The 26,817-nt window shown below is 43.1% G+C and overlaps 1 protein-coding gene across 7 annotated transcripts; it reads left to right on the forward strand.

Annotated features, from left to right (window-relative positions):
* Positions 1-26,237, forward strand: arhgef11 (Rho guanine nucleotide exchange factor (GEF) 11). 7 transcript variants are annotated; one of them, XM_084923821.1, is made up of 43 exons: positions 1-623; positions 1,554-1,751; positions 2,195-2,227; positions 4,286-4,377; positions 4,480-4,584; positions 5,626-5,675; positions 5,775-5,832; positions 5,917-6,116; positions 6,221-6,292; positions 6,515-6,622; positions 7,081-7,129; positions 7,766-7,803; positions 7,919-8,011; positions 8,652-8,720; positions 8,832-8,936; positions 9,285-9,383; positions 9,537-9,579; positions 10,749-10,845; positions 10,960-11,082; positions 11,603-11,626; positions 11,742-11,868; positions 12,760-12,853; positions 13,189-13,218; positions 13,442-13,568; positions 13,708-13,911; positions 14,125-14,172; positions 14,472-14,620; positions 14,760-14,900; positions 15,373-15,449; positions 15,545-15,670; positions 17,693-17,810; positions 17,898-18,046; positions 18,149-18,224; positions 18,310-18,492; positions 18,593-18,674; positions 18,780-18,860; positions 19,217-19,272; positions 19,362-19,502; positions 19,633-19,866; positions 20,205-20,318; positions 20,467-20,774; positions 22,402-22,534; positions 22,644-26,237. In XM_084923821.1, the coding sequence occupies exons 2-43, from the start codon at positions 1,717-1,719 to the stop codon at positions 22,691-22,693; spliced, it is 4,341 nt and encodes a 1,446-aa protein (XP_084779947.1). In that variant the 5' UTR covers positions 1-623; positions 1,554-1,716; the 3' UTR covers positions 22,694-26,237. The 7 variants fall into 7 exon arrangements, with proteins under 7 accessions (XP_084779947.1, XP_084779946.1, XP_084779949.1 ...); XM_084923820.1 differs by having other exon boundaries at positions 1-1,751; XM_084923823.1 differs by lacking the exon at positions 2,195-2,227 and adding an exon at positions 3,961-3,975 and having other exon boundaries at positions 1-1,751.
* The last annotated feature ends 580 nt before the right edge of the window (positions 26,238-26,817 follow it).

A 26,817-nucleotide genomic window follows, 5' to 3' on the forward strand; every position in this document is an offset into this window, starting at 1 on the left:
TTGTTTACGCTCTGTGTGTACGTCGTGTGATCCTTGAGGATATGGTGGTGGATCAGCAGCCAGACAAGACAGCAAGATAACAGCACAGCATACAGCTTAATGTCAAGGACTTTGGAGAGGAGATAAACATATGCTACGACGATTATTAATTAAATCCGGGTTTTTGTGGCAGATCACGAGAGGGAAGCAGATTCTGCTGTAACCGCTGTGTATTTGGAAAGAAGACCTGAGGTGGAGCTCTTACTGGAATCGCTTTGCCTTCTGGCTAACTAGCTAATATGCAACTCTGCGTGTGAATTTGCACGAAAACAAGACTGCTGGATATAACAACCCGGGGCTTGCATTGACTCTCCTTTCCTTTCTCATTGTGATATCCACCTGCTCACATGCAGCTAAAGTCATGCCGGTCTTTCGTCTTGCAGATATAGCCGGTTAGCAGACTAGCTCGGAGGCTCGGCAGGTGAAAGCCGGGCACGCAGCGCTTCGGTTCTGCGTGAGACATAACGCCATGCCGCTGGTTGAAAGAGGCCGATTCGTAGAGCTGACTTCACCGAGCTAACGCTAGCTGCAATTAGCAGGCCGCTGCAATCATCTTCAAGTCAGCTAATTACACAAAGCCACAGGTGAACGGTGGAGATCACCTTTCGCTTTCTTTCTTTGCTGTGCTTACTTGTATATAAGCTCCATCTGCGGGGTGAGCCAATACCCAGTAATCTGCTAATCGGCTAGCCCTTTAGTTAGACAGTAGCGTTAATGCAAAGCCATTTGTAGCGTCTGGTTTTGCTGTTGTTTACATTGTTAAGAAAAACAGACTGTTTTCTGTAGCTTACAGCTAGCTCGTAGGAGTGATAAGGCTGTTTGTAAACGTATATATATATATTTGTTTAACTAATACACGCAGTTTGATACTTGTGTATTGAATAATTTGCACTAGATAGCCACATGTACATCACTACAGATCATATCATATTCACTTTGTGGTGGCTTTCTTATTTTTAAGCATTATCAGTAAAAGCAAAGTGAATGAGCAGTACTGATTTGAATGGGGTTATTTAGTCTGGGATCTCTGCTGAAGCCTCCACTTGTAAACAAGTCTGAGTCAAGTGAGTGTCAGGTTCGCATTAGTATTTCTTTTAACTGCACGTAATCACCGAATATCCAGTTTATTCTCTGAACATTATTTATCCATGTTTAAGCAGTTACTTTAAACCTGACACAGACAAAAACAACAACAACAACAAAAAACCCAAAAGATGGGATGTTGTTGACCTCCTGGAGCATAGCCAGACATATCAGCCCATTCATTCATGATTGATGATCTTTGTGGAAGTAGGTTGTCCTCTATCCATTTGCCACTAATGTGAGACCTCAGCACCAAGCCACCAACGATCTGTATTTAATTTTAACCACTAATGTAAAGGAGTGAAGACAAATCCTGGGGAGATTTGAGCGTTTATAGTTTTAGCAGCACTTTCCTTTAAATCCTACTGAGCCTAAAACTGGAACCACTGGTGTGAAACATGAAGAGCACTGTGTCTGATCTAAACCCGCAGCCCTGTAGCGTGGAGATCTGATCAAAGCGCAACAGAAAGGCTCATTGTACGGACTGATAGTTGAAGAGGAAACGGAGATCATGGTGGTGATAACAAAAGCAGCCCAGTGACAGCTTTGAATCCCGCACCAGGAAGCAGAGGAGTGTCTATAAAGGCTGCAGACATGAGTCTCCGCCAACCCACCTCCACGCTGGACAGGTAGGAGCCTCACATCCGCTACACCCAGACAGTTTATGTGGGTAAAGGTACGCCTCTTTACGCCTCGCTAAAAAAAATGTGGTATTCCCAGGTGAGCATTGTTTTTATCTGACGGATATTCAGTGAGGCCACTGGAAGAACAGCTCAGACGGCTTGTTGACTTCAGAAAAAAAGCAAAAGATTGCACAATAATGTTCATTTATGTCATTCAATCTGCATCTCCTCTAATAAAACACTGGATGTAGTGCACCCCGTCTTGTTTGTTAATGCCGTTCGTCACCACTTTCACCATATATCCCTGCACTGTGTGATCGTCTTTGTGATGCATCTTTGTTGTTTATCATGTGTCTTTCCTCTTTCTCCTGCTGTATACTGTTTTCCCCGATTTGCACGTGCCCATTACCTCCCACTGCTGTGTCTTTGTATGTGTCATGTGACGGCAGGGCAGCCAATAAGACAGACAACCAACTGTTCAGGTAGGACAGCTGCCCGGTGGTCGCTCATGTCAGGGTTTGGGGGTTAGTGAAGCCTACAGATTGTACAACTGTGGCAGCAGATTTCTCAGCGGTTGGCTGCTTGTTTTTTTCACAGTGCTTTGGAGACATTAGGAACCCAAAATACAAGAAAAAAAAAACATTTTATGACCTTGTTACGAGCACGATCCTTACATGAGCACTTAATTTTAAGTGATAAAGAAACACTTTGAAATCTTTACCTAAATACTGCCGTTTTGTCAAAGCCGCTGCTGTCCCACACTGGAAGTATAGCTCTGTGCTATGCCTATGTCATAACAGCTAACCCTTCTGATACCCCTCAATCTAACCTACAGCCCCAATGTCCATGACCCTGGAGATATGACTACATGTGACCATTGACCAACCCATGCAGGTTTAAATGATGGCAATGGTGTTGACCACCTGTGTAGGTGTTGTAGGTGCTACGTAGATTAATTGCAGAAGTCTCAAATCAAACATCAGAAATTGAGAGGGTTCCTACTCTTAATTTGTCAGGTATGGAGTGAACTTGCATTACTGGGTAGCTTAAGCCTCGATTATACTCATGTGGTCATTGACACGTACACAGACAGCTGGAGACACCACAGCCGAATATCATTTATGCTATCCTTATTTGAAGTCCACCATGTGGTGCATGTGCATAGTTGGTGCATTTAAATATCCATCCATCCATTTTCTACTGCTTATCTGGGGCCATATCACAAGGCAGCAGCCTAAGCAGAGAAGCCCAACCATCTCCTGTAGCTCAACTGAGTGAACACTGAGGTGTTTCCAGGCCAGCCAAGAGATGTAATCTGTCCATGGGACTATCTGTCCAGGGGCATCCTCCTGGTAGAGCATTCCTGGAACACCTTAACAGGAAGGATCCTGTTCAGATACCCGAATCATCTCAGCGACTCCTTTCTTTGCCAAGGTTATGCTGATAGTGTCTCCTAAGGCACGTTGGTCCGGGGTGAGCTACCTTGCCCAGGATAGATGTACCAGAGCCCTGTAATACCTGGGGTAGGCTCCAGCCCCCCTGAATTGGATAAGCAGAAGAGCATGGTTGGAAGGATGTAAACCACTGAGTGAAAATAAAAAGTGTTCAAGTGAAACTACTCAGAGTAGGAAAACAAAGCAAAAGGCTTCCAGTAGGACATGAACTGCAGTGTAGCAGCCGAGATGTTGGTGATTTATGCCGTCTGCTGCAGACTGTCGCAGTTTAAAACAAAGCTGTTCCACATTGGAGCAAATCCCCACATTGGAGTAGCCAAAACCAGTTTGATTTGAGAATTAGAGACATTCTCAAGATAAGTTTTTCGTTCAGATTTCTTTTGTTTCTCTTTTTTGATCACCTAACCCTTAAGTAACTGATCGTTTCAGTGCTACTTGCCTATGTGAGGAGCTCTATCTGTCCTGATCACAGCACATTTCTTTGGATTTAAAATGACCTTTGTTTGAATTATTCCCTTTAACCTTTGGAGTGTGTTCTTCCATCACACCCCTTCATATAAATATATTCGTTGAAGTCATGGCTGCTTTCAGTGTTTACAGTCTGTAATAGTCTGAAGGGCATAGTGATGGTTTAAGCAGTCTGCCCTCTCCCTCAGTCTGTTTCTCTCTGTTGTTTCCTCTGTCTTATTCTTTATTCTGACTTTCTGCTTCTTCCCCCCTTCTCTGTTTCTTCCTTCTTTCCTGTCATGCTTCGCTTTCAGCCCTTTTGCCGCTTGGTGAGTTTTCCTGTCAACTGCTATCTTGTCTCTTCTCTGCTATTCATACACTTATTACTGTTAATACCACAGCAAATATAACCATGTGCCTCCATTGAATCTCCTTTTCTCTCTTCATTTTCTGCATTCCTGGCTAAGCTTTTTGGCCTGTTCTCTGACTTTTGATTTCTCTCTCTCCTCCACTGACCCTCATGTTTTTCATTTATTCCCTTCAGAGCTTCCTTGTCCCTCCCAGAGCGTTTCCTAAATTGGCCTGTTCAGTATCATGCCGTACTAAAGTCTCTTTCTGTTTCTCGTCTTTCAAATCCAGGATCAACAGTTTGACAATTGGGGACTCGGAGCGTAAATCCTCTGGCCCTCAGCAGAGAGAGCCAACGGCAGAAATCATTTCTGACAGTACAGGTAACTGCGACTTAGGATGGGGTATTTTTAGTTGCCGTTATATTCTTGTTTCATTTAATGTCATCCCGCCGCTCATTACGGCTTCTTCTTCTTCTCCCCCAGGCACTGGACTTGTGCACAGATGTGTGGTCGTGCAAAAGGACCAGCTGGGTTTCGGCTTCACAGTGTGTGGAGAGAGAGTGAAGCTGGTACAGAATGTCCGACCAGGTGAGACAGAGATGCTGCGCCTGCGTTGTCATAGAAACGTAGACAGTGTTAAAAGGTGAACGCAGGTGCAATTACATCACCTTTTGGGTTTTGAAGGCTCAGTGAGCATCGTTGCCATCGTCACCTTAGTTGCAAAACCCAGAGAGGAGGAGAGGCGGGTCTGACTGTGAAACGGCACCCTCGCTGGCTCACAGCTTGTGATTGATATGCTGTTAGCCAATGAGTGAGCAGATAATACTGCAGATAATTGTCCCTTTTTAAACGTAATTTAGTGAAGATTTGTTGTTCAGTATGGTAAACTGAGTCCTTCTCACACACTCAAACATGTTATGCAACATGCCACAGTCCCACCCATTCAGAAGTGGACGTTTTTCTATGCTTAAGTGTTTTCAGGCTAATATTTACTCACATTCACGCCCGAGAGCAACTTGGGGTTAGTATCTTGCCCTAGGATGTTTGCCATGCAGACTGGAGCAGGGATCAAACCACCAGCCTTTATGATTAGTACATGACCTGAGCTACAGCCATCCTGTTATGATGACCCAAAATGAGTGACTGAGACCGTAAACTCACCAGGATTGTGTTTAAAGAATCCAGTTTCCCATCTGTGAACATTAACTAGCATTAAATGAATGCGATACAACAAATAACACCATCTCATTTGCTAATATGCCAGCAGCAATCAGTAGTTCTATTGTTGTAACACCACTTCGGGCTTAACGGCGGCAGTAGCTCAGCTCCAAGGACGGCAAAGTATCCTTGGAACCACGAGGTGCTCTCTGATTCGCTTATCAGAGTGAATGTGATTGAATTTTTGATAGATGGAAGAACAGTGTTTGTATGACTTTGTGTGAGTGAGGCATGTCACTGTGGATTTCTATGAGTCATCACTGTAAAGAACGCTTGTTCAAATGCAGTCTGACCCACGTGATCTGGTTGGTGACGGATTACGTGTTGACAGCCGTGCTGACTATGTGTGAGTTAAATCGTTCTTTATCCTTTGCATGAGTTTGAATGTATGTTTGTATGGATGCTCTTCAGGTGGAGCAGCAGTCAAGGCTGGTGTCCAAGAAGGGGACAGAATCATAAAGGTTTGTACTGCTTTCCAATTTCACTGAATGTGGGAATCTGTGCTTTTTGTTCCTATTCAATAGTAACATTACTGATTCTCTGTCTCTCATTCTGCTCAGGTGAACGGCTCGTTGGTTGCCTCCATGTCCCATCAAGAGGTGGTAAAGCTCATAAAATGTGAGTATATGTTTGGCTTTAATGGTTACGTGTTTTTGCTTTTCTTATTTTAACCTCATTCTTTTATCATTTATCATTTCAAAGCTGGATCTTACGTCGCACTTACACTACAAGGGCCGTCTCCATCAACCACCTCCTTGCCCTTGGAGCCCCTCCCCACTGATCACACTCTTAATCAAAGATCATCTCTGGCTGGGGAGGCTGCACCTCCTCCACCTCCACCCTTGCCCTCTGGACTGAGCAGCACCCCCTCCCAAAGGATCACAGGACCCAAACCACTACAAGTACATGAAACTTTCAGGACTGATATCTAGTCGGTAAAGCTTACTTACCAGCAAAGTAAACGTCAGTGATTTACAGTTTTTTGTGTGTCACACTCATTTTTTAGGACCCACAAGTACAAAAACATGCGACTCAGATACTCAGGAAAATGCTGGAGCAGGAAGAGGCCGAGCTGCAGGTATCCATGCCACCTGTGCTATTTGTATATCGATACATATCAGTGAGCTGCCCATGTTGCAGAAAAATCTAGTGCATGCTATCTCCCGTTATCACCGTGTACTTGAATAAATATTTTTTTAAGCTCCTTTGGCCTGTTTTGCTTTTGGAATACTAGTTAAGATAAAGTTGTGTGGATAAAATCTGCTGTTTATAACCAGACTGAGACTGACTTGATTTGCAGGACTTGATGGATGAGCAGCTGAGGAACCCGTCGCCATCGCTGGAGGAGCGAATTGAAAGCGCCAAGAGGAGAGCTCACCAAGTCAGAGTCAAGATTCAGCAAGATGTGGTGAGGCGACCCGGCTGTTTTACTCGATTACAGTTTCTGTAATCGCTGAAAAGCTCCTGTAACATTCACTTAATGATCTTACTAGGACAGAGCATACACTAAGACACAATAAAAAGAACAAACCAAATTACTAGAAAGGCAACATGACCAGATAAATTCAGTTAAGTTAAAAAAAAAAATGTTTTCAGGGGAAACATCAAACAGAACGATCTGACTAACATGCTTGGTGCTTTTTTCCATTTGCATCAGGGACATAAAACAATGTCATTCTTTTAAATTGATTTGCTGCTCTAATTGTGCAGTATTGATCTTATGAAAGAGTTTAATTCCTATCCTGCAAACCCTGATCGATCCCCCAAAAATGAATTAATTCTATCATAAAGGTAATAAACAAGTGTAACTTCTGTTTAAAGCTTGTGCTTCAAATCCATTTAACTCGCTTTATTTTTGGTTCGTAGGAGGGAACGAGGTCAGAATCTGTCACAGGCTACTTCATAGCAGGAGAAGGTTTGTATCTGTGGGTCTTTGTAAAGCTTCACAATATACAGTACTGTTTAAAACTCTCGAGCCACGCGTCATCTTTCTTCTTTCTTTTTTTTAAAGAGGTGTTGAGCAACAGTTCTCCAGGCTTTCTGAAAGTCTTTCAGAGCTTCTATTTGGACATTGTCTGCTTTTTCACTCATTTTCAGTCCAGTCCTTGTACCTGACCATTTTCAGAGGAATGCTTATTTTTTAAGCTACTTAACAAATAAGCTTTGTTAAGAATGAAAAAGGAAACTAACTGTAAACTGAACCTAACTAAAAGTGACAAAGATAATACAGTTTGACTGACAGAAGATTGTATGATTCCCATAAAGATATTAGCCGGAAACTTGGCGATTCTTCGTGTTGTGTGCAGTGAGTCATTAAAAAAAGTTACTAGAGTAGATGAGCAGTGTCTTAAAGTCGTGCCATTAAGAATCCAGCAACCACCCGTGAGGTGAGGGTCCTTAGTCATCTATAAAACACAGTGGAGGCTCTGTCATGGTGTGAAGCTGGTCTTTTGCACAGCACTCTGTGTCTTTTAAGCTTTATTCTCTAAAAACTTTAATGATAGATTTGATTGCTTCATAATTTGTTTCCATTGATTCGTTGCTTTCACAGGGCGACAATCAATAGACTCCAGTGAAGGAGACATGGAGGTAGGCGCCACAATCTCTCTTTTAATAAGCTTGTTTGTGTGTGCTTGTGCATGTGCACTCATCCCGTCCCGCTCGTCCTTCTTCATTCCCTCCTTCTCCTCGTCCTCCTCCCCAGGCCTTTGAGAGTCCCCACTCCTCCCCCTCATTTTCCTTCAGGACCCCCCTGCACCGGCGCCAGACGTCCGACATATCCACCTTATCTGATTTGGTGAGATTGATGCACATATTCACTGTAAAGACTTTTTCCTCTTTCTGCTGCTGCAGCCACACAGGACTAATGACTGAAAAAATCAGAGGATCATCATCACACGATTAAGATAAATATGTACTGGAGTGGTAGGAGGGCATGCAGGTCGAAAAGGAAAAAAAAGTGAGAGAGGGAGACAGAGAAAGGGCACCACGTTAATGTATCACTTTGGAAATTTCAGATTTAGTAGTGTCATGTGATTGTTACCAAACCAGGCTGAATGTTATTAATCACTTTTATAGAGCAGAGTCAGTAACTGAGGATACGATGCTGTATTACACAACATTTCCAGTCTGTACTCGGAGTCTGCGTTCGTACCTGCATGTTCTGCATGGTTCACTGTGACACGCCGACCCTTCAAGGCAACAGCTGCTTTCCTTCTCAGACATTCAGGCTGTCGCTTTCTGCCTATTTCTGCCGTGTGGCACTTTGATTTGCCCTTTCCTTTCAAATGCACGAGACAGTCGCTGAGATCATTTATCAGCATGAATATATTCATTATTTATATTGATCCCTGCACATGAATTATGTGAATTAAAATGCACATGTGTGTTTTCCAAAGTATTTTCCATTTTCTGAAATCTGTGTGTGTCTGTTCAAGGGTGGAAAGGCTCAGATCATCGGGCCCGAGGAGGAAGATGAAGAATATGACGGCTATGCATTTAATGAGGTGACATAGATAGATGGATATAATTTTTTTTTTTTTGGAAGATGTCTCTTCTTTTTTGTACATTTTCCTCCAGTTGAGCATCCCTTCATATTTTTCCCATCTTTCTCTCAGATGGACGGTCCATACCAAGATATTGAGCTGTTAAAGGCACGACCAGCACACATGGCAGTGTTCATGAGATATGTCTTTACCCAGCTTCTGGATCCCAACCCTCTGGTCAGTTTATATTATCTTTTGCACAAGGTTCAATAAACTCCCCGTTTTCCCAAAATTTTAATTTTATTGCAGTTATATCATGTTTCAGACTTTAAGAGGAGGTTAAATGTGGGACGACACTCGAGTTCATATGCGTGTGAAGGCAGATAAGCAAATATTTGTGGCAATACAGTTTAGCTTTTTATTCAAGGCCTCCAATTTTAGTAGTTCAAAATGTTTCTGATAATCCAGAATCTTATGTATATTTCAATTAAATTGGTGCATGTCAGCACTAAGTTACACAAACGCACGTGTATGTCTGTGTTTGATTTCTTACTTTCATGGTTGTTTTCTGTGTTTCTGCATCAGCTGTTCTACCTGTCTGTGGAGGCGTACCTCGGCTCTCTTCCTAAAGATGCCCGCACTCTTGCGCCTCAGATCTGCTCCCTGTTCCTGGAACCAGATGCTGTATGTAATGAGTCTAATCCTGTTATCCCTGTATTAACTGACTGGTGATGATGGTACCACAATTATCTTGTGTGCTCCGGTTAAAAAGGACTGACTCTATATTTTTACCATAGAGTAACTGTAAGAAAGAAAACATGTTTTTTTTGGTTACAGCCCCTGAAAATTAAAGTACGAGAGGAGTATCTTGCTGATATCGGTAAGTGAACTAAAAGCGCGTGTTCATGTTTGTGTTGATGTATCCAGTCATATACAGAATTTTCTGTTTTGTGAAAAAGCCTCCAAAAGTCAACCTTTACCACATTTCATTAAGGTAAATTGGCGAAATAAAGGTCTTCAAACTGTAGCGTCATGTTTGTGTGATGTAAGAATTGTGCAGGCAGTGAATTCACAGCAACTCAGTGAGCGCCATTCCTGCCTCATGTCGCCTACCCACTTCCTGCTCAGTGCCAGATGTGGGAAATGTTATTAGGAATGCCTGCTCAACTGTTATTAATGCAAATATCAAATTAGCCAGTCGCATGCCAGGAAGTGAACACATTTAGGCATGTAGACATGGTCAGAATGACCTGCTGAAGTTCAAACTGAGCATCACAGGAAGGTTTAAGTGACTTTGAGTGTGGTGTGGTTGTTGGAGCCAGATGGGCTGGTCAAAAAATGCTGATCTGCTGGGATTTTCCCACACAGCCATCTTTAGGGTTTACAGACACTGGTCTGAAAAAGAGAGAATTATCTGAGTGAAAATACTTTTTTGATGCAAGATGACAGAGGAGAGCGGCCAGGCGGTTTTGAGGTAATGGGAAAGCGACAGTAATGCAAATAACCACTCATTATAATCAGGGTTTGCAGAAGAGCATCTCTGAACACACAGCGCATCAGCAGAAGATTGCAATGGAAGAACAGCAAACTCTGACTGTAATTCATGCAAACTCAAAAAAATTGGACTTGAGAAGACTGGACTGGATGTGGCCTGGTCTGATGAGTCTCTGTGGATATCATTTCACTGTGGACCAAAATCTCAGAGGAATGTTTCCAGCTCCTTGATAAATCTGTGCCATGAAGAATTAAAGCAGTTTTTAATGGAAAAAAGGGGTCCAACATAGTAGCAGCAACATGTACGTAATAAAGTGGCCAGTGTGTCTTTCTTCCCCCAGTGATCCACCAATGCAGTGCATCTTTTGCCCACAAGGTGGAGCCTGCCAAACAGTTCGAGAGTAGCTAGAGTAAATAAATAGTAGTCATCAAATGTAAAGGTTCATCTTATTCTGTCAAAGCAAACATATTATTATTATTATTATTAAAAATATTAGTTTTATTTTTCCTGCTCACTAACTGTACCCTTTGCTATTATGTTCATCGTCCCATAAGAAAATCGACTTCATGCTCAGGAGGACATCCGGGGGCCTCTGTCTGAGCTGCAGCAGCTTGTGCTGCCAGAAATCCAGGACCAGCTGCAAGACTACAGGTACATCACAGAGGATTCATTTTGTTTGTTTATTCAGTGGAAAACATTGTTTTTAAATCTGAAGAAGAGTTTCTCAGAGGGTTACATTAACCTCGTGTCCGTGTGTTTCAACAGGAACAAGCAGATGATGGGTCTCGGTTCTCTGTTTGGAGAAGGAGACCTGCAGCACCTCGATGGAGACACTGTGAAAGAGAAACAGGTGGTGGACAAACAAGTCACCGCCCTGTGGGAAATACTGTGAGTCTGTGTCTGCATTTATTGTGGTATTTTAGCCCTAAACTGTAAAGTTTAAACCACATCGAGTTCAAAGTGAAGGCAGCGGTTTGTTTTTGTTTGATCGACTGATTCAGCTTTCTGTGTCTGTGTTGCTGTGTCCAATTAACTTTATTTACTCGTGCTCTCACCACACGCGCACACACAGACTGAGCCAGGTTTCCCTAGCGACGCCGTCAGTTGTTAGGCGTCCAATAAAACTGTTATTACATATCAAATGAGGGAGCTCAGTAAAGCTATCATGACAAAGGTCATTCATCTCAGCCACAAACTCTGGAAAAACCACATGACGTTTCCTCCTCTCACGTTATACACACACAGAAGCTGCTTCCCGTCACATGACTGTGGCTCGGTGCTCTGTTTCTTGCGTTCTTATTTGCACCTGAATAAAGTGGATTTAAGTTTGAGGAGTTCTTTGGAAAAGGGATTTTTGTCGTGGAGGGAGTTAACAACGTTTTTATGTCTCTTTGTCTTCCTGCTGCAGATCAAAGCACGAGGAGGACAGAAGGTAAAAGAAGAGTCTCGCCTGTTGGAGTGAAATATAACAGCTATACCTGCATTAGAAATTTCCTAATTCTTCAAACTTTCTTTTCTGGTCTCTGCTCTTCACTCCTCTCCTTCAGTTCTCCTCTGGCTTCAGCTGTGATCCTCTATCTGCGTCATTCTGGGATCAAGCCTAGAGACTCCAAGGTCTTCCCCGGCCTGACCACAGAGAAGGACAAGTGGATCACTTTCTTAAAGTACAAGAAGGTAAGAATGGAAATTTGCCTTTTATCTTGTCACCTTCTGCAGCTGTGATCATTGAAGTGACGGCATCTTAAAGACCAAACAAACTTGAAGAAAGTGAAAAGGACCTGGCCTGTGATTTTCTACCACAGTATTAGGTACACCCCACTGCTACCATGTTGGACTGCCTTTTGCCTTCAGAGCTGCTTTAATTCATCATGGCACAGATTCAATAAGGTGCTGGAAACATTCCTCAAAGATTTTAGTCCATGTTGACATTCATTTGAGTACAGTGAAGTCATTGTCACGACAATATCCCCCCACACCATTACACCACCAGCTGAACAGTTAATACAAGGCAGGATGGATCCATGCTTTTTGCCAAATTGAGATCATCCAGATGTTGCAGCAGACAGGAGTGACACCAGGTGTGATCTTCTGCTGCTGTAGCCCATCTGCTTCAAGCTTTGAAAGAGTTGTGCATTTACATATGTTCTTCTTCATATCTTAGTTATAATGAGTCGTTATCTAAATTACTCTGGCCTTCCTATCAGCTCACTCATTATCCTCTGACCTCTGACATTACTGAGAGACTTTTGCCCAATGAACTGCAGCTTACTGGTAGTCAAAACAAAGAGCAGCCTTTCTTTCTCATTCTGAAGCTCAGCTCAAACTTCAGCAGCTCATCCCGACTATGTTTACCTGCCTAAATGTACTGAGTTGCTGACGTATGATTGGCTAATTTGTGTTATCGAGCTGTTGAACAGGTGTACCTAACAAAGTGGCCAGTTTCTCTGCATTGATTGCATGATATTCATTTTGATGTGACTGTGTGTTTTCCAATTTTCTCTCTTAAAAGTTGTGTTGTTTGTTGCACTCGATCTCAATGACTGAACTCAGACCTCCTCTCCACAGCTGAGCGGTACCAAGAAGGAAAAAGATGGAGAGGATAAAAAGAGAAATCCCATCCTGAAGTACATCGGCAAACCCCGGACCACATCCCAGTCCAGTAAATTAAACAGCACAAACACTTTCGACACTTTAGAAGAAGCTTTTTAAATCATCATCCAGACCCGGTTCATGGTCATGCTTCCTGCGGTCTCTCGACATTATCTAATAACGGCTCCTGTCAGTGTCAGCTGATGGTTCACTGATACACAACAAACAGCAGCATGCTGACACACGTGACCCTCTCACTCATTCTGCTTCTATTGATTCCTTTTTGTCCTTTGTTTGCCTTTTAATTGATTTTTCCTGGTTTAATGCGTTGATTTATGGGATTTTCATTGTGTCATTATTCTGATTTTTATTGTTGTTTCTGTTTGGCTCGCTTTGATTTTGTAGCATTCCATGTCCCGCTGTCACCCACCGAAGGTACTTCACTTATAATTTCACTTTTAATTTTACCCTTTTGTGCAAATTTAATTTTAAGAATCATACCTGGTGATTGATTTGTATTTTTTTTGGTTTTGTTTTTTCATCAACCGTTTCTCCTTATAGTGTGTGTCTGTGTTTGTGTCTGTGTGTGTGTAGGGGGGAGGAAAGGAATGTTATTTTATTATACCATTAAAGTAATGAGTAACGTTTGTATTGGCAGTCCGGCCTGGCAGCGTGCGGAACATCATTCAGCAGTTTGAGAATAGCACCGAGACCGGCGAGGAAGTCAGCGACGGCGCTGACCCGCAAAGGCTCTCCTCCAGCAGCCTCGGGGATGAAATGGACAGGTAGCTGCGCCTGCAGTATAAGTTCACAGCCAGCTGGCAGCAACTGAGTGAAGCAGACTTTGCTTTCTTGTTTGTAAGTTGGAAGTGGTTAAACTGATTTAGCCTTTTTGGTTTGCTTTGTGCGCTCTGTCCCCACCAGCCCTCAACCAGTTCGTCTGGCTCGCAGCGAGTCACTAAAGGCTCAGGGAGAAGGGCGACGGCGGGGCGGCACCTCAGGAGCCGAGTCTGTGCCCCGCTCTCGTAGCGATGTGGACATGGAGGACTGCGCGGATGAGAGGGACGGGCCAGGCCTGAGGCCTCTGCAGCACAGCGCCTCGTCCTCTGCATCCAGCAACTCTGCACGGTAAAGATTGACCAAGCCAGACCTGTCGGGGTGCTCAAACACCAACACACGCACTTTAGCAGCCTTAAGGCAGGAGCTGAGTTCACTTTATTTGAAGGAGAGACTTTTGATCCCCTGAAGCACATGTAAATAAAGTTTTTTGCCCCTGATTTGACCCTGAGAATTATAGGTTTTCACCTAGTGCCGTCTTTCTCTCCACTCTCTCAAACTCAGGTCTCTAGAGAACCCTACACCCCCATACACCCCTCGGTCTAGACGCAGGTGAGTTAAACTGTTGTCACAGTAGATGGACAGGGCAAAGGAATAAAGATATGGACATTTGAAGATGAAGTTGGGTTCGCAAGCAGGAAAATTTTTACTTTGATCATCTTACAGTACTAATACATTTTAAAAGAACTATTTAGAAATGGAGTTACAGAGATGATCGTGGATTCACGGCTGATTATTTTCTGTTTGTCTCTTCGTGTGTCGTCCGCCACTGCTGTCTGCCCATCGCTCCATCTCTCTGCGGGTACACGTCGGTCCGCCTCATCCACCCGTGTTTCTGGATCCCCGTGTAGGAGCGTGGAGTCGCCGCTGGCCCTGCTACCCGATGCTGCAGCACTGGAGGATGACGTGATGGATAGTAAGACCTGGCAGGAGACTGTTACCCCTCAGCTCCTTGCAACAGTCAGCCCCAGTGAGGTGGATAGACAGGCTGTCATATACGGTAAGAGCTACAGCAGATATTTTAATTCTCAGTACAATCAGCAGGTTTTAATTTGCTTTTATTTTCTAATACACATCTCTCACATATGCGAGGTAGTATGACCCTTTCCTCTTTCCTCATGTGGCCTCATCCTGTTCAGAGCTGTTCACCACTGAGGTGTCCCACCTGCGAACCTTACGGGTCCTGGACCAGGTTTTCTATCAGAAGATGAGGACTGTCCTGAACTCTGACGAGCTGGCCTGCATCTTCCCCAACTTGCCTCAAGTCTACGAGCTCCACGGTCAGTGTTTGTCCACCATAGCTGCTAAAGGCCTGTGAAAGTGTTTATACACAGGCCTGGTTAGTGACATTTTAATCAATACAAGCAAGAAAATAGAATAAAGATTTATGTTTGGATGTCTTCATATTAGTTAGATGAGTTAAATATGAAACATATCCTGTGTAAATGGAAATCCTCACTTTTTAAGAGCCTTTTGCTGTCCTGCTGTGTCTGTTTGTACACCCGGTGTGTTGTACTTTGAGTTGCTTTGTGTTCACGGCTCTGTGTTGCTAGGTAAACAGCAGCTTTTCTATATGTTTGCTGAGCCTTTATTTCGAGCCATGTAGACACTCAGTGTTAGACTACTGTACTCCCTCACTAAGGGGAAGCTTTGTCCTCGTTCTTAAAAATACCTTGTGTGTTGTTTTCATGATTAATTTAAACATTTCCAGGCTTTGATGTTCTTTGTTGCTTTTGTGTCTCTCGTTTGCAGCGAGTCTGTGTGAGGCGATGAAGAAGCGAAGAGAATCGCCGATTGTTCAGGACATCGGGGATGTGATGCTGACCAGGGTTTGTTTTACTCCTCCCGTCTCGATGGCAAGTAGAAAAATGTTTTTGTGCTCCATATTCAGTGTGTTTACAGTTTTGTTTGTGTGTGTTTGTAGTTTGAAGGGGCAGCCGGAGACGAGTTTCAGGAACAAGCGTCCCAGCTGTGCTGCCAGCAGTCTCAGGCTCTCGAGCTCATTAAGAGCAAACAGCGTAAAGACCCTCGCTTCGCTCACATTATCCAGGTACACACACACACACACACACACACACACACACACACACACACACACAGCCTCTGACAAAACATGTAAAATATTCATGCAACACACACTTTGATGCTCCTTGTGCTTATTAAAGCTTTATGCAGTGAACACATCATTTTAAAAAAGTGTGTGTGTGTAATTTACTTACAGTTGACGACAGAAGTGTGTTCATGTGTGTACAGTTTGTCAGATTGTTCAAAACTGTGTCACCTTACAATAACTGCACTTCTAAGTTCAACAGTTCAGATTTAAAAGACCAAAGTAAAAGCCACACAGTCGGAGGGGCTGTTGTTTACTGGGACTAAAATATTTTAACATTTCATACTTTGTGTGTTTGCCTTCATTTTTAATGACATGGTCTCTTTTGGCACACAGGAGGTCAGTGTTGCATCATTTCTAGAGTTTTGCTTCCTCCCAGCTGCGTTTTCTTTTTCCATACTGTCTCAGCTCATGGTCTCTCTATTTTTTGCTTTGTGAGAGGACATGAATTCAAGCTTTCCTGTTTGATATTGCTGTTATAACACTCCTTACAGAGGAATCTTAGCAGTTCTGTAGCCGCCGTTAGGCTCTTATGATTTAAATGTAATTTTTCCCAACATCCTCGTGAAGCCCTGCATCTTCACACTCCCACATCTGTGCTTTCCTGCCAGGATTATACATTCACTGTGATAATCCTGAGCAAGTTCACACCGAACGTACAGGACGCCGTCTTAGTCTGAAGCAAGCCCTCGTTTTTTCACCACACTGAGAAAGCAGCGAGCAGGAGGTCGTGTCTGTGGCCGCAGCTGCAGTGGTGCACATGCAGGTTTTTATCTGGCTGCTGATCTTTCTGCTCGCTGCTGTTTATGTCTTTGTGAAATCTTTGCATTTTCCAGTTAATTTTTCAGGAAGCAAACATGCTCTGTCATTATCATCAAAAACACAGCGGCCACTTTATTAGGTATACCTTGCTAGTTTCAGGTTGGCCTTCAGAGCTGCTTTAATTCGTCGTGGCACAGATTCATTAAGGTGCTGGAAACATTTCTCCGAGATTTTGATCTGTATTGACATGACGGCATGACATAGTTGCTGCAGTTTGTTCTTCCACTTTTAAAGCTGCTCTATTGAACTGTGATGTGGTGACTGGATGTCATTTGAGTGCAGTAAACTCATGTTCAAGAAACCAGTTTGACGTGATTCAAGCTTTGTGACGTGACTTGTTATCCTGCTGGAAGCATCCATCATAAAATAGGTACACTGTGGTCATAAAGGGATGGACGTGGTCATCAGCAACATTCAGGCAGGTGGTGTTTAAATGATGATCAGTTTGTACTGAGGGTCCAAAGGAACCAGAAGCCTACACCATTGATAGGAGGGATGATCACTCATCTGATCGGAAACGTTGGGTTGAGCCTGTGTGAATTGTGGCCTTAGTTTCCTGTTCTTAGATCGGATGACTGATGTCTGATTTGTGTTGAGGAACAGTTGCACCTAATTAAGAGGCCTTGTAATCGCTTTATATCAAGTGATATTCGAGGGTGTCAAAGGAAAATTGTTTTTATATAATGTGATCAGCTTCATGAAATGTATTCTTTTATTGATCACTAAGCAAATGTCTACGTGACTTTTGACATGTACTTTTGTGTGATAAACAACTAATAGCTTCCTCTTTCTGTAAGAACATACAGATTTAGAAAAAGGGGAACCTCAGCTCTGAGCTATTTGTACACACACACACACACACACACACAGACAAGTATAAATAAAGCACGCAGACAGTGATGAGACGCAGGTCGTGCGTCCATGACTGCCCTCGCGAGTGAAAGACAACTGCAGTGTTTGTGTTTTCTAACTCAGGTGTCTTAGCTGAAGAACTACGGGGTGATTTAAAGAAATCCCCTGTCAGAGGGTGTACTAAATAGTTCTGTGTACAGGATAGTTATTATACTGTGTATATGTGTCATAGGTGTAATAAAGTGTATAGTTATGTTTAAACATGACCACGTTGTTTTATTTGTTCAGGAGTGTGAGGCGAGTCCTCACTGCCGCAGGTTACAGCTCAAAGACCTGCTGGTGTCAGAGATGCAGAGACTCACCAAGTATCCGCTGCTGCTGGACAAAATCGTTAAATACACAGAAGGTGAGGAAAAGCAGATCCAACATAACCCTGACCACAAACGGAGCTGTTGTTAGGAACCATGATCTTATTTGTTTTTGTTGATTTTAGCGGGCTCATCAGATTTGCCCTTGCTCCAGCGAGCGCACGCATGTTGCCGAGGGATACTGCAGAGCGTCAATGAGGACGTTAGGGAATCGGAGCACCGGCAGCGCCTCAGCGAGTACCAGTGCAGGCTGGATGCTGCTCCTCAGTTCAAGGTGACGGAGAAGTTTAAAACTTTTTATTTTTATTCTGATTTTTAAATGACAACGATTCATTTTTGATCTGTAAATGTTTTGCTTCGTTCTTGTTTCACGCAGAATGTGGACCTCACCACGAAGAGAATGATCCATGAAGGTCCTCTCACCTGGAAAGTTAACAAAGAAAAGCTGATAGGTGAGCATCGCTGTGGTCATTATGTCTAGTGTCATCAGTTTAGTTTCAGGCCTTGTAACCACAAATATCTGCATTCCTGTGTCAGAGATCCAAGCGCTGCTGCTGTCAGACTGCCTCGTCCTCCTTCAGAAGGGCCCGGACGACCGGCTACAGCTGCGAAATCATTCCAGCAGATTGGGTGGAGGCGGGGGAGGCAGCGGTGACAGCAAGACCTCTTTCAGCCCTCTAGTGAACCTGGCGTCGCTGCTTGTTCGCCCAGTAGCTACAGGTACGCTCGCAGCCTTTTGTTTCTCTGTTTTTGTAATTTTTAAATAATATTTAATTACCTTTTTTTTACTAATTTTATTTTTTATTTCTGTTTTCTCTAGACAAGAAAGCTCTTTACATCATCAGCACCACAGATATGCAGATCTATGAGCTGGTGGCTGCAACAACATCCAAGAAGGAGATGTAAGCTCTGTTCTTTGATTCATTCACATTTACCTGAGGAAACCTGTGCTGTGCTGCACTCTTTACTTCATTTGACGGATGTCTTAACTTCTTCTTGTTAAACAGCTGGAAAGATTTACTGGAAAAGGCCATCTCTGCCGCCGGGGGATCATCACCTCTGATGAATCACAGCTCGATACCCATGTCGTGAGTAGATTTGATTTGAACCATTTCTTTGATGAAATGTCCTGATTAGACAGTGAAAAAATGGGAACTTTTCTGTCATTTAATTATGTAATTATCACTTATTTATGTTATTGTCGTATGAGTGGTCATGTGGAAGCAGGAAAAGCTGTCAAACTTTACCAAACTCAAAAGTGCAGAGTTCACATGTTCCAAAACAGTCCGACTGGCAGGATTGGAGTCTTTGGTGGGCTGATTGTGGCCCGTAAGCCTTATGTTTGACATCCCTGTTTTAAACACAATATGATAATCTGTATGTTCTTTTGATCTGTTTATTTTTAATCCAAAAATATGCGTCATACTCTTTATTCTTCCTCCAGGTCCCCGAGTCTACGCAGTTCTTCCCCCGTCTCGACTGGCAGCAATGCCTACGGAGGTAATGACCACGGCGCGATCGTCGGCCTCAGATCTGTAAACAGTCTGCAGATGTTTTAAAAACCTTTCTCCAACTTCGCTTTCTCCCAGATAACTCGATGACGGAGCAGTCAGACTCCACGGAGACTCATTCCAACAGCGACGAGCCCGCGATCTCCCACAATACGCCTGTGGACCAATCGGAAGCTTTGCTCAAAGGACAAGGCATGGCGGAGGCCGCTCTGCAAGACGGTGAGAGCCTCCGAGTATTTTACGTTGGATTCTGTTTCTTCTGATTGTGGAACATGAAAAGAAGAAATCGAACCTTTAAACCTGAATCATCGCTAATCCAAAATTCATCCCTTTTTCATTTTTTTTACAGTTGAAACCCTGCGGCAGCTCATATTACAAGATTTCGGAGAGGACTGTTGGAGCCACGATTCAGATGATACACCCACCAATGAGACGGCCGCTGAAAGCAACTCATTCACAGAGAGGCAGCGACCGGAGTCTCTGGAGACGGTCCTCAGCTGCTGCACCGATGAATGGGAGGCGGAGCCAGAAGAGCTGCTGCTTGCAAAAGCACCCAAACCCAGCGTTCAGGTTGTGAGGAAAGGTAAACACAGCCTGGCTGCCAAGCACCCGTTTTTTCATGATTTTTTTCAGCAGCCGCTCACTCACGATTGCACTAAATTCTCAGATAATTAAACGTCTTAAGCTATAATTTGCACCTTTTTCCCCCAATGAGGTGACATGTGGTCACTGTCATCTGCTTATATGACATCTGGGTGTGAATAATGGCCGCCGTCCTTTGCATGTCTTCTCTCTCACGCACTTTATCTTCTCGCTGTTGAGAACGTGACGACACACTGGTTGCTTTAGTTCAACTCTTCACTCCTTTACACCTTTCAGTGCACTCCTCTTTTGTCACAAGTCTATCCTCTGTGTGCGTAGCTGTGGTTGCGGGTCCTCCTCCTTCTTCTTCTTCTGTCGCTGAAGACATCACTGATGATGTCACCCTCCCCTCCAATCAGTCATCCAAGTCAAGAAGCGAGGCCAAAAAGCAGGGTAATGCTGACCGACCTGGTCCACAGCTGTAGTTTTTTTTTTTAAATAGGTGTAATAAAGAATATAACATCTGTTGTTAGAGGTGTTGATTTTACTCTCTGTTCATTCACTAAAACACTTCTTGTTTTGTTACACCTCTGCGATTCAGGAAATACCTTCTACCTGGTCATGCCCATAGAACAGGGCGAGAGCATGACTGAAGATCTCAACGACCCCCCTACACCCACCGCCAGCCACTTCCCTCCACCTGTAGAGGAAATGACGTTGCCACAGACGCAGATGGAAGAGGAGCCAGCAACCTGCGGCCCGGAGGCCAACCAATCAGAGACTATGCAACTAGAACAGGAAAAAGAAACAGGCCATTTGCAGCCTGCGCAACACACTCACGTAATCAGAAACGTGGATGAGATTTTTCACACGATTGAGGAGCTGATGACCAAGTTGCGCCACCTCAAGGTGAGTTTTGTGGAAAAGATGGCAATAAAAGAGCAGCCGGCGCAAGCTGTTATTGTGTCTGTGCCAACTCCACACCCCCGACCATGTTCAGTGTGTGGTTATTAGACCACAGTAACAGCGGAAGATTAGATATTTTTGGAAATATACTTTTGCCTTTGCTTTAAGAAGCTTTTAAGAAACAAGAATCTGAAGAGAGGGAAAAATGTGCATAATCACCAGCAGTTAATCTTCAGTCTGTCCAGTAAAGAAACATAGATCATCAGGTTTCATTTGCTTTGGTGTGAATGAAGGTGATGACAGGACACCTGTCATAGCCTTAGATTGTGTCCGGTGCACAGATAGTGTAGCTCCTCAAAGATCGTTAACTGTGTCTCCCAGCACAGTCTGAAGGGTGTGGAGGAGATGGCAGGAGGTACGCTGTTACATGAGGACAACTGGTTAGGGTGAAAGGACGTTAGTCCAGAAACATAGGAGCAGCACTCCTGCATAATGACCTCTAGGGGGTCACTCAGGTGGAGGTTTGTGACCAAACTTTAGTCAGACTATATTGCAGAGACTCAAGGGCCCAACGTCATTCAACGTCCCAGGATACCCACCGAGTCAGTCGCTTTGCTTGTTGTAAACAGACGGTGTCATCACACAGTTACTTCTATTTTTGCTCACCGTTAAGGCGCAGTAAGCAGCTGCAGTATTCTCCTGAAAGATAGGTGTCGCCACTCACACAGCATCACCACATAAGCACTGATATAGGAAGAGAAGAAGAAAAAAAAAAAACGGAAACACACACATACTCAGTCTCATATTTTTGAAACTGTTGCAGCATATCCCTCTGCGCAATCTGACGATCTCTGAGCTGCTTTACTGATCTGTCATTTAAACGGTGGTTAAAAACCGACATGATCGTACACTGGTGTCAGTTTTGTCACACACAGCCATGCAATAGCGAGAGAACAGAAAGCATAAAAGCACCATTAGTAGGACCTGTGCTCACAGCCGTGTGCCAGTTAGCATTTGGTGGCCTGTTCTCCTCACAGATGAGAGCAGGTTCACCCTGAACACGTGACAGACGTGAAAGAGTCAGGAGACCCCGTGGAGAACAGTTTGGTCTACCCTTGGATGCTCACAGACTTTCCCTTGCTAGCCAGCGTTCCTTCACAGCTGTTGGTCACCACACTGACCTCTCAGAGACATCATCAGACATTATGCAGGTATAGTGAGCCTCGTGGTGCAGGACAGTGCCTGCCTTATGTTGGCACAGTGTGCAGGGAGTTGCTGTCATTGTCTGGTGCTCGTGTTCCCCAGAACTGAATCCAACTGAGAAACCCTGCTGTCAACCAATTATACAATATGTCAGTAAAGAGTTTCAGCTTAAACATTTAGTTGACCAGGATAAAATCTATGATTTAAGTGTTCTCTTACTTGTTTTATGAGCAGTTGTGAACTTACTTTAAAGCCACATCGATATGACTCCTGTGTAGATAAAAACAAGCTTAGTGATTTATTCATTCAATTTTCTTTATACAAAATTAAATGTGGCACACATCACACACAGTATTTCATCATAAAGTATCACCTGATTCTCTACCAGAAATAAGTGTGTTTCCTAAAACTGTTAACTCCTTTGCAGGAGATAGAGAAGGCCCACTATAAGCTTCTGGAAACTCTCAGAGAGTCCTCCATCAGTCAGGAGTCTGAGGACCAGCAGTGTCGCTCGGCAACCGTCTCCAGGACGCCGTCTCTGGATCGTAGCTCAGGAGATGGTGAGCACGCACTGAATTTGCAGCTTGAACTTTTACATATTGTTGGCCGATGATGGCAACTTCTCCTCTTGTGCTACTAATTAATGCTTTCATCCTTCAATCACACCAGGCAAAGAGAGCAGACCTGCGGAGCCCAAAATCCTGTCGACTGGATTCTGATGCGGCTGCATGGTAAATCCATTTGCAGTTGCTTAATCTTGATTGGCAGTCTGACGTAGCCATCCACTTTGGGGCTTCCCCTTAGACCTGGTTCCACTCACCCATCAGCCACGCGTGCACCAGACTGTGGCGCAGAACATCAAAAAGCCCGTCACCATTTCTTTGTTTCTGTTGCCCTGATATAACAGAAAGGTGATCTGACTGATCGAGGTTTCTGAGCTCAGTAAGCGCAGAATGAATGGAGTCCACGGAAGTTGAGGAATAAATACGAAGGAAAGGAAGAAAAAAGCAGAAGACAAGTTGACTGTGGAAGAGAGAAGTTGGAAAAATTGAAAGTGGAAATGTGAGCAAGTTTGGATATTTGTGAAGGAAAGAAGTGTTCATGTAATGCTTTTGGAGAACTGGTTGAAGGAACAGAGCAGCAAAAATGTTTAAATGTTAATTTAAAGAAGAAGAAAAAAAATCAGAGGGACCCGTCACCCCAGCACTTTACCCACAACGCACCTGTCTGTCATGTACGTCCTCTACAGCGGACAGATCAGGGACTGAAGGATTCAGGCTTCATTTAGGGAGGGTGGGGTGGAGGGCTGAGACTGCCTCCTGATGGGGTCTCCCTCCCCCTCCACCTTCGCTGTTTGCTTTACACCGACTTCACCTGCCACCTCGGCCGAAGGACTGTGTCTATATAATTCAGGTTATTTGCACTGGGTAAGGAAACACACACACACGAGCATAGTCGAACTCTCATTCATCTCCTACACCGACTGGAAGAAACTCTTAATTCATTTCGTTCACACGCCTTCTTTGAAGCTACAGGAAGGCTTTCATCAGTGCAACATAATTCACATTTTTATATTTTGGAAACAGTACTACGCTGTTTACTACTGAAAATGCTGGCAGGTTTTATTTTCAGCGCCGCTTCAGGGGCGCACAGGGATCTCAGCGGTTCTTACGTGCTCAGCGGATTCATGCAGGTGCTCGACCGTGTACAGCTGTTGGAACGTTTTGGGGAGATTTACAGTATGTTGAGGTGAGACTCAAACCTGGGATGATTCAAACTTAAGAAACTTGAATTTTCACCAAGAACCTGTTGCCAAATAACCAGACTGGCGTCGCCTGTCTACACTTTAGGGTTTAACTGTGCATCCCTCTCTAGTGTTTTGTGTAAATGTGTAGTGACCCACCACGGTGAATACTGTGAACCAGCAACTTCTACCCATTTAATATTAAACCCATAAGTAGTGTTTATATCCTCCCAGGCCTACACTAAGCCATGAAAACGACTGCGCTCCACCCCCACTCCAAGCACACATCCACTTTGAAATTGTGGAAGATTAAAAGCTTTGTAAGAACCTTCTGACATTTTACGGGAATACACTCAGTTTCGTTGCCTTAGCAGGTGGTTAGCGGAGCTTAGCATCAAAACTGGAAGCTGGGCTTGACCAAAAGTAAGCAAACCCTCCTGCTAGCACCTCCAAGAGCCGATTTTCACATCTGAACTCAGCACAGCATTGGGAGAATCAAGTCAGGATCGTTGTCCAAATTAGTTTGCCTTTTCTCACATGTAGCGCACAACGGGATATTTTCACAACTGGAAACACTCAGTCTGGACTTAGTGGACGCCACCTGGTTTGCAGATATAGTAAATGGGATATGTGGTGCCCTCTAGTTAGCACACTGTGAACTATTTGGATAATTACCTACTCTGTTCTCACCTGTGTTCAGTGGGACGTGAGGCGGGGTTTATATTTAAGAACTAGCAGTTCAGCATTTCTGTTTTTACATCAGGACTGCAGAGTGTGGGTAAAAGTCTAGAAATTTCCTGCACCTGCCTTAGAAAAGTCCTACGTGTAGGGAAAACAACCTTGTTAAACTTTTATTTTTGTTTTGTTTTTTGTACAGATAAACAAACACTGAGCTTAGCAGGTGGGTTTGTTGCTTCTGGGAGGAGCCAGACTGACTCTTTCAAGTTCTCATGCTAAGCTAAGCTGGCTAGCTGTTAGCTGAAGTTCTGTATTCAAAGCACATACGTGAGACTGGTGATGGTCTACCCATCGAGGTGTGTTTCCCAGAAGTCAGGCCGTTCCTTTAAATATTTTTGGGAACATATTTAGGATTGTTTTATTGCTACTGACATTCACATTTTTTGTTGAACGCCTTGTTTGAGGCACATCTAACCAGCAATGACTGACACTAAAGCCAAGTGATTTTTCTCTATTCTTTCCTTTTTCTCTCAAACTACATCTGTCTGGTACTAATTCTAATACACGGCAGGACAAAATGTGTATTTTAAACTGCAACTAAATAGCAGTTTAAGTGTTATTTTTTTTGTTTTGTTTTTTTGCCTCTTTAATGCTTATTGTGCTGGGCAGAAACACACCGCGCTGAATTTGATTTGAGCTGGTTTCAAATACTAACTGAGGAGTGAGTAATCCATCCTGATTACAAGCTCCATAACTAATCCTAACACTAAACTGATCAAAACCAGGAACAGATTCAGTCGTTCGCACTGTCAGATTCTGCCATTTGAACGGATGTTTCACTGCCTAGTGGAAGGTTTTTGCTCTTCAGCCACCAACACTGTGTAGGAGAACGTGTGACTGTCAAATCACACGTGTACAAAACATTAAATGCAAATTTAAAAAAAAAAAAGAAGAGAGATGATTAAAGCAGCGCTACTTAATGCCAGGATGGCTGATTTTTCTTTTCACAGCTGTGCTAAAATGTAAAAATGTTTTACCAAAGTGATTTTTTTTTTAATTCAGAGGTGTTTAAGGGAACACGTTTTTTTGTTTTGTTTTGTTTTCTTTATTCACATTTTGGCGGCTGAGTTTCAAGCACTTCAGACCAAGAGACTGACATTATTACTATTAAACTTTAAAATCACTATTTTTAACACCTTTTCACATCAAGCTGTCAGCACACAGTTTTCACACTCTACATTTTATTTATAATTAAAAAACAAACACAAAGCACCAAATGGTCTGAGCTGGTTGAATGCTAATCTTTTCTTTTCTGCACGTCTTTCGGTGTATTGTCCTCTTTGTTCCTCCACAGCGTTTTCTAATTCCTACCTCTACACTTTCCTTTGAGTGATTTCCTTATCATTTTTACGTCAGCGCCGCAGCCCTAATGGCTGGAAAGAAGCTAGAATTGATTCCATTGTTTAAAAAGAAGAAGAAAAAAAATCTTGCACAGACAAAACTTCCCTGCACAGTGCAAACTACTGTATGCATAAACACGTCAATAACTATCATCTCATTCTTTATTTTTGTCTTTTTTTAAAAAGAAGAAATCTTGTTCACATGTAATATAGAGATCAACCCACTTGTTTTATATACGTTAATTTTTTTTTCTGTAAAGCGTTAGTCATTGTATTTGATTTTATTTTTGTAGATATAAAAAAAAATGATGTATAAATTATTTTCTTCTCCTTTGTTTTTAAAATTGGTGAGATTGTTAGCTGCACAGAAGGAAAAAAAAGAGCTCATGTCTCAGATTCATGTGTTTTGTGAGATTAAAAAAAGAAACTGGTTAAAGAGAAGGACTGGTGTGGATTGTGACTCTTTGATTCAAATACATTTTGTTGTGCTGTTTTGTTTTGTTTTTCTTCTCTCTAAACGTCGACCTCTCCTGTATCGCACATCAGCCACCTTAGTCATCAGTTATAAATATTTTGCTGGCATTTGTGTCTATCTTTCATGGAACAGAAAGGAAGAGACGATGTAGGAGAGCCCTCGTTTCCTGCCCCCCCCAAAAAAAAAAAACAAAACAAAACAAAAACCCATCTTTTAGGTCTGATTGTGATAGATTGTAACTGAAAAAGTTAGAAAAGTCCGATTAGTGCGGTTTTTTGGCTTAGAAACCAGATTATTAAAAGGTTCATGGACAAGACAGGAAACAGTTTCAAAATAAAAGCATGAATGAGAGTTTCTAAGGCTTTCTTGGTAAACCTGCTTTTCTGTATTATATGGAAACGATATGAAAATGCAGTTTTCATGTTAAGAGATTGTAAATAAATAATGAGGTGGCTGTGGAAATATATCCAGGGAAGTTTTTAAGGTTTTCGCGATGATTTTCGCATTGTCTTTGAGTTTGAAAGTTCAGTTTTATTATGAAAATCC

This window comes from Perissodus microlepis, chromosome 3, assembly GCF_051167445.1.
Source record: "Perissodus microlepis isolate ML-2025 ecotype Zambia chromosome 3, ASM5116744v1, whole genome shotgun sequence".
In the NCBI taxonomy this organism is placed as follows: Eukaryota; Metazoa; Chordata; class Actinopteri; order Cichliformes; family Cichlidae; genus Perissodus; species Perissodus microlepis.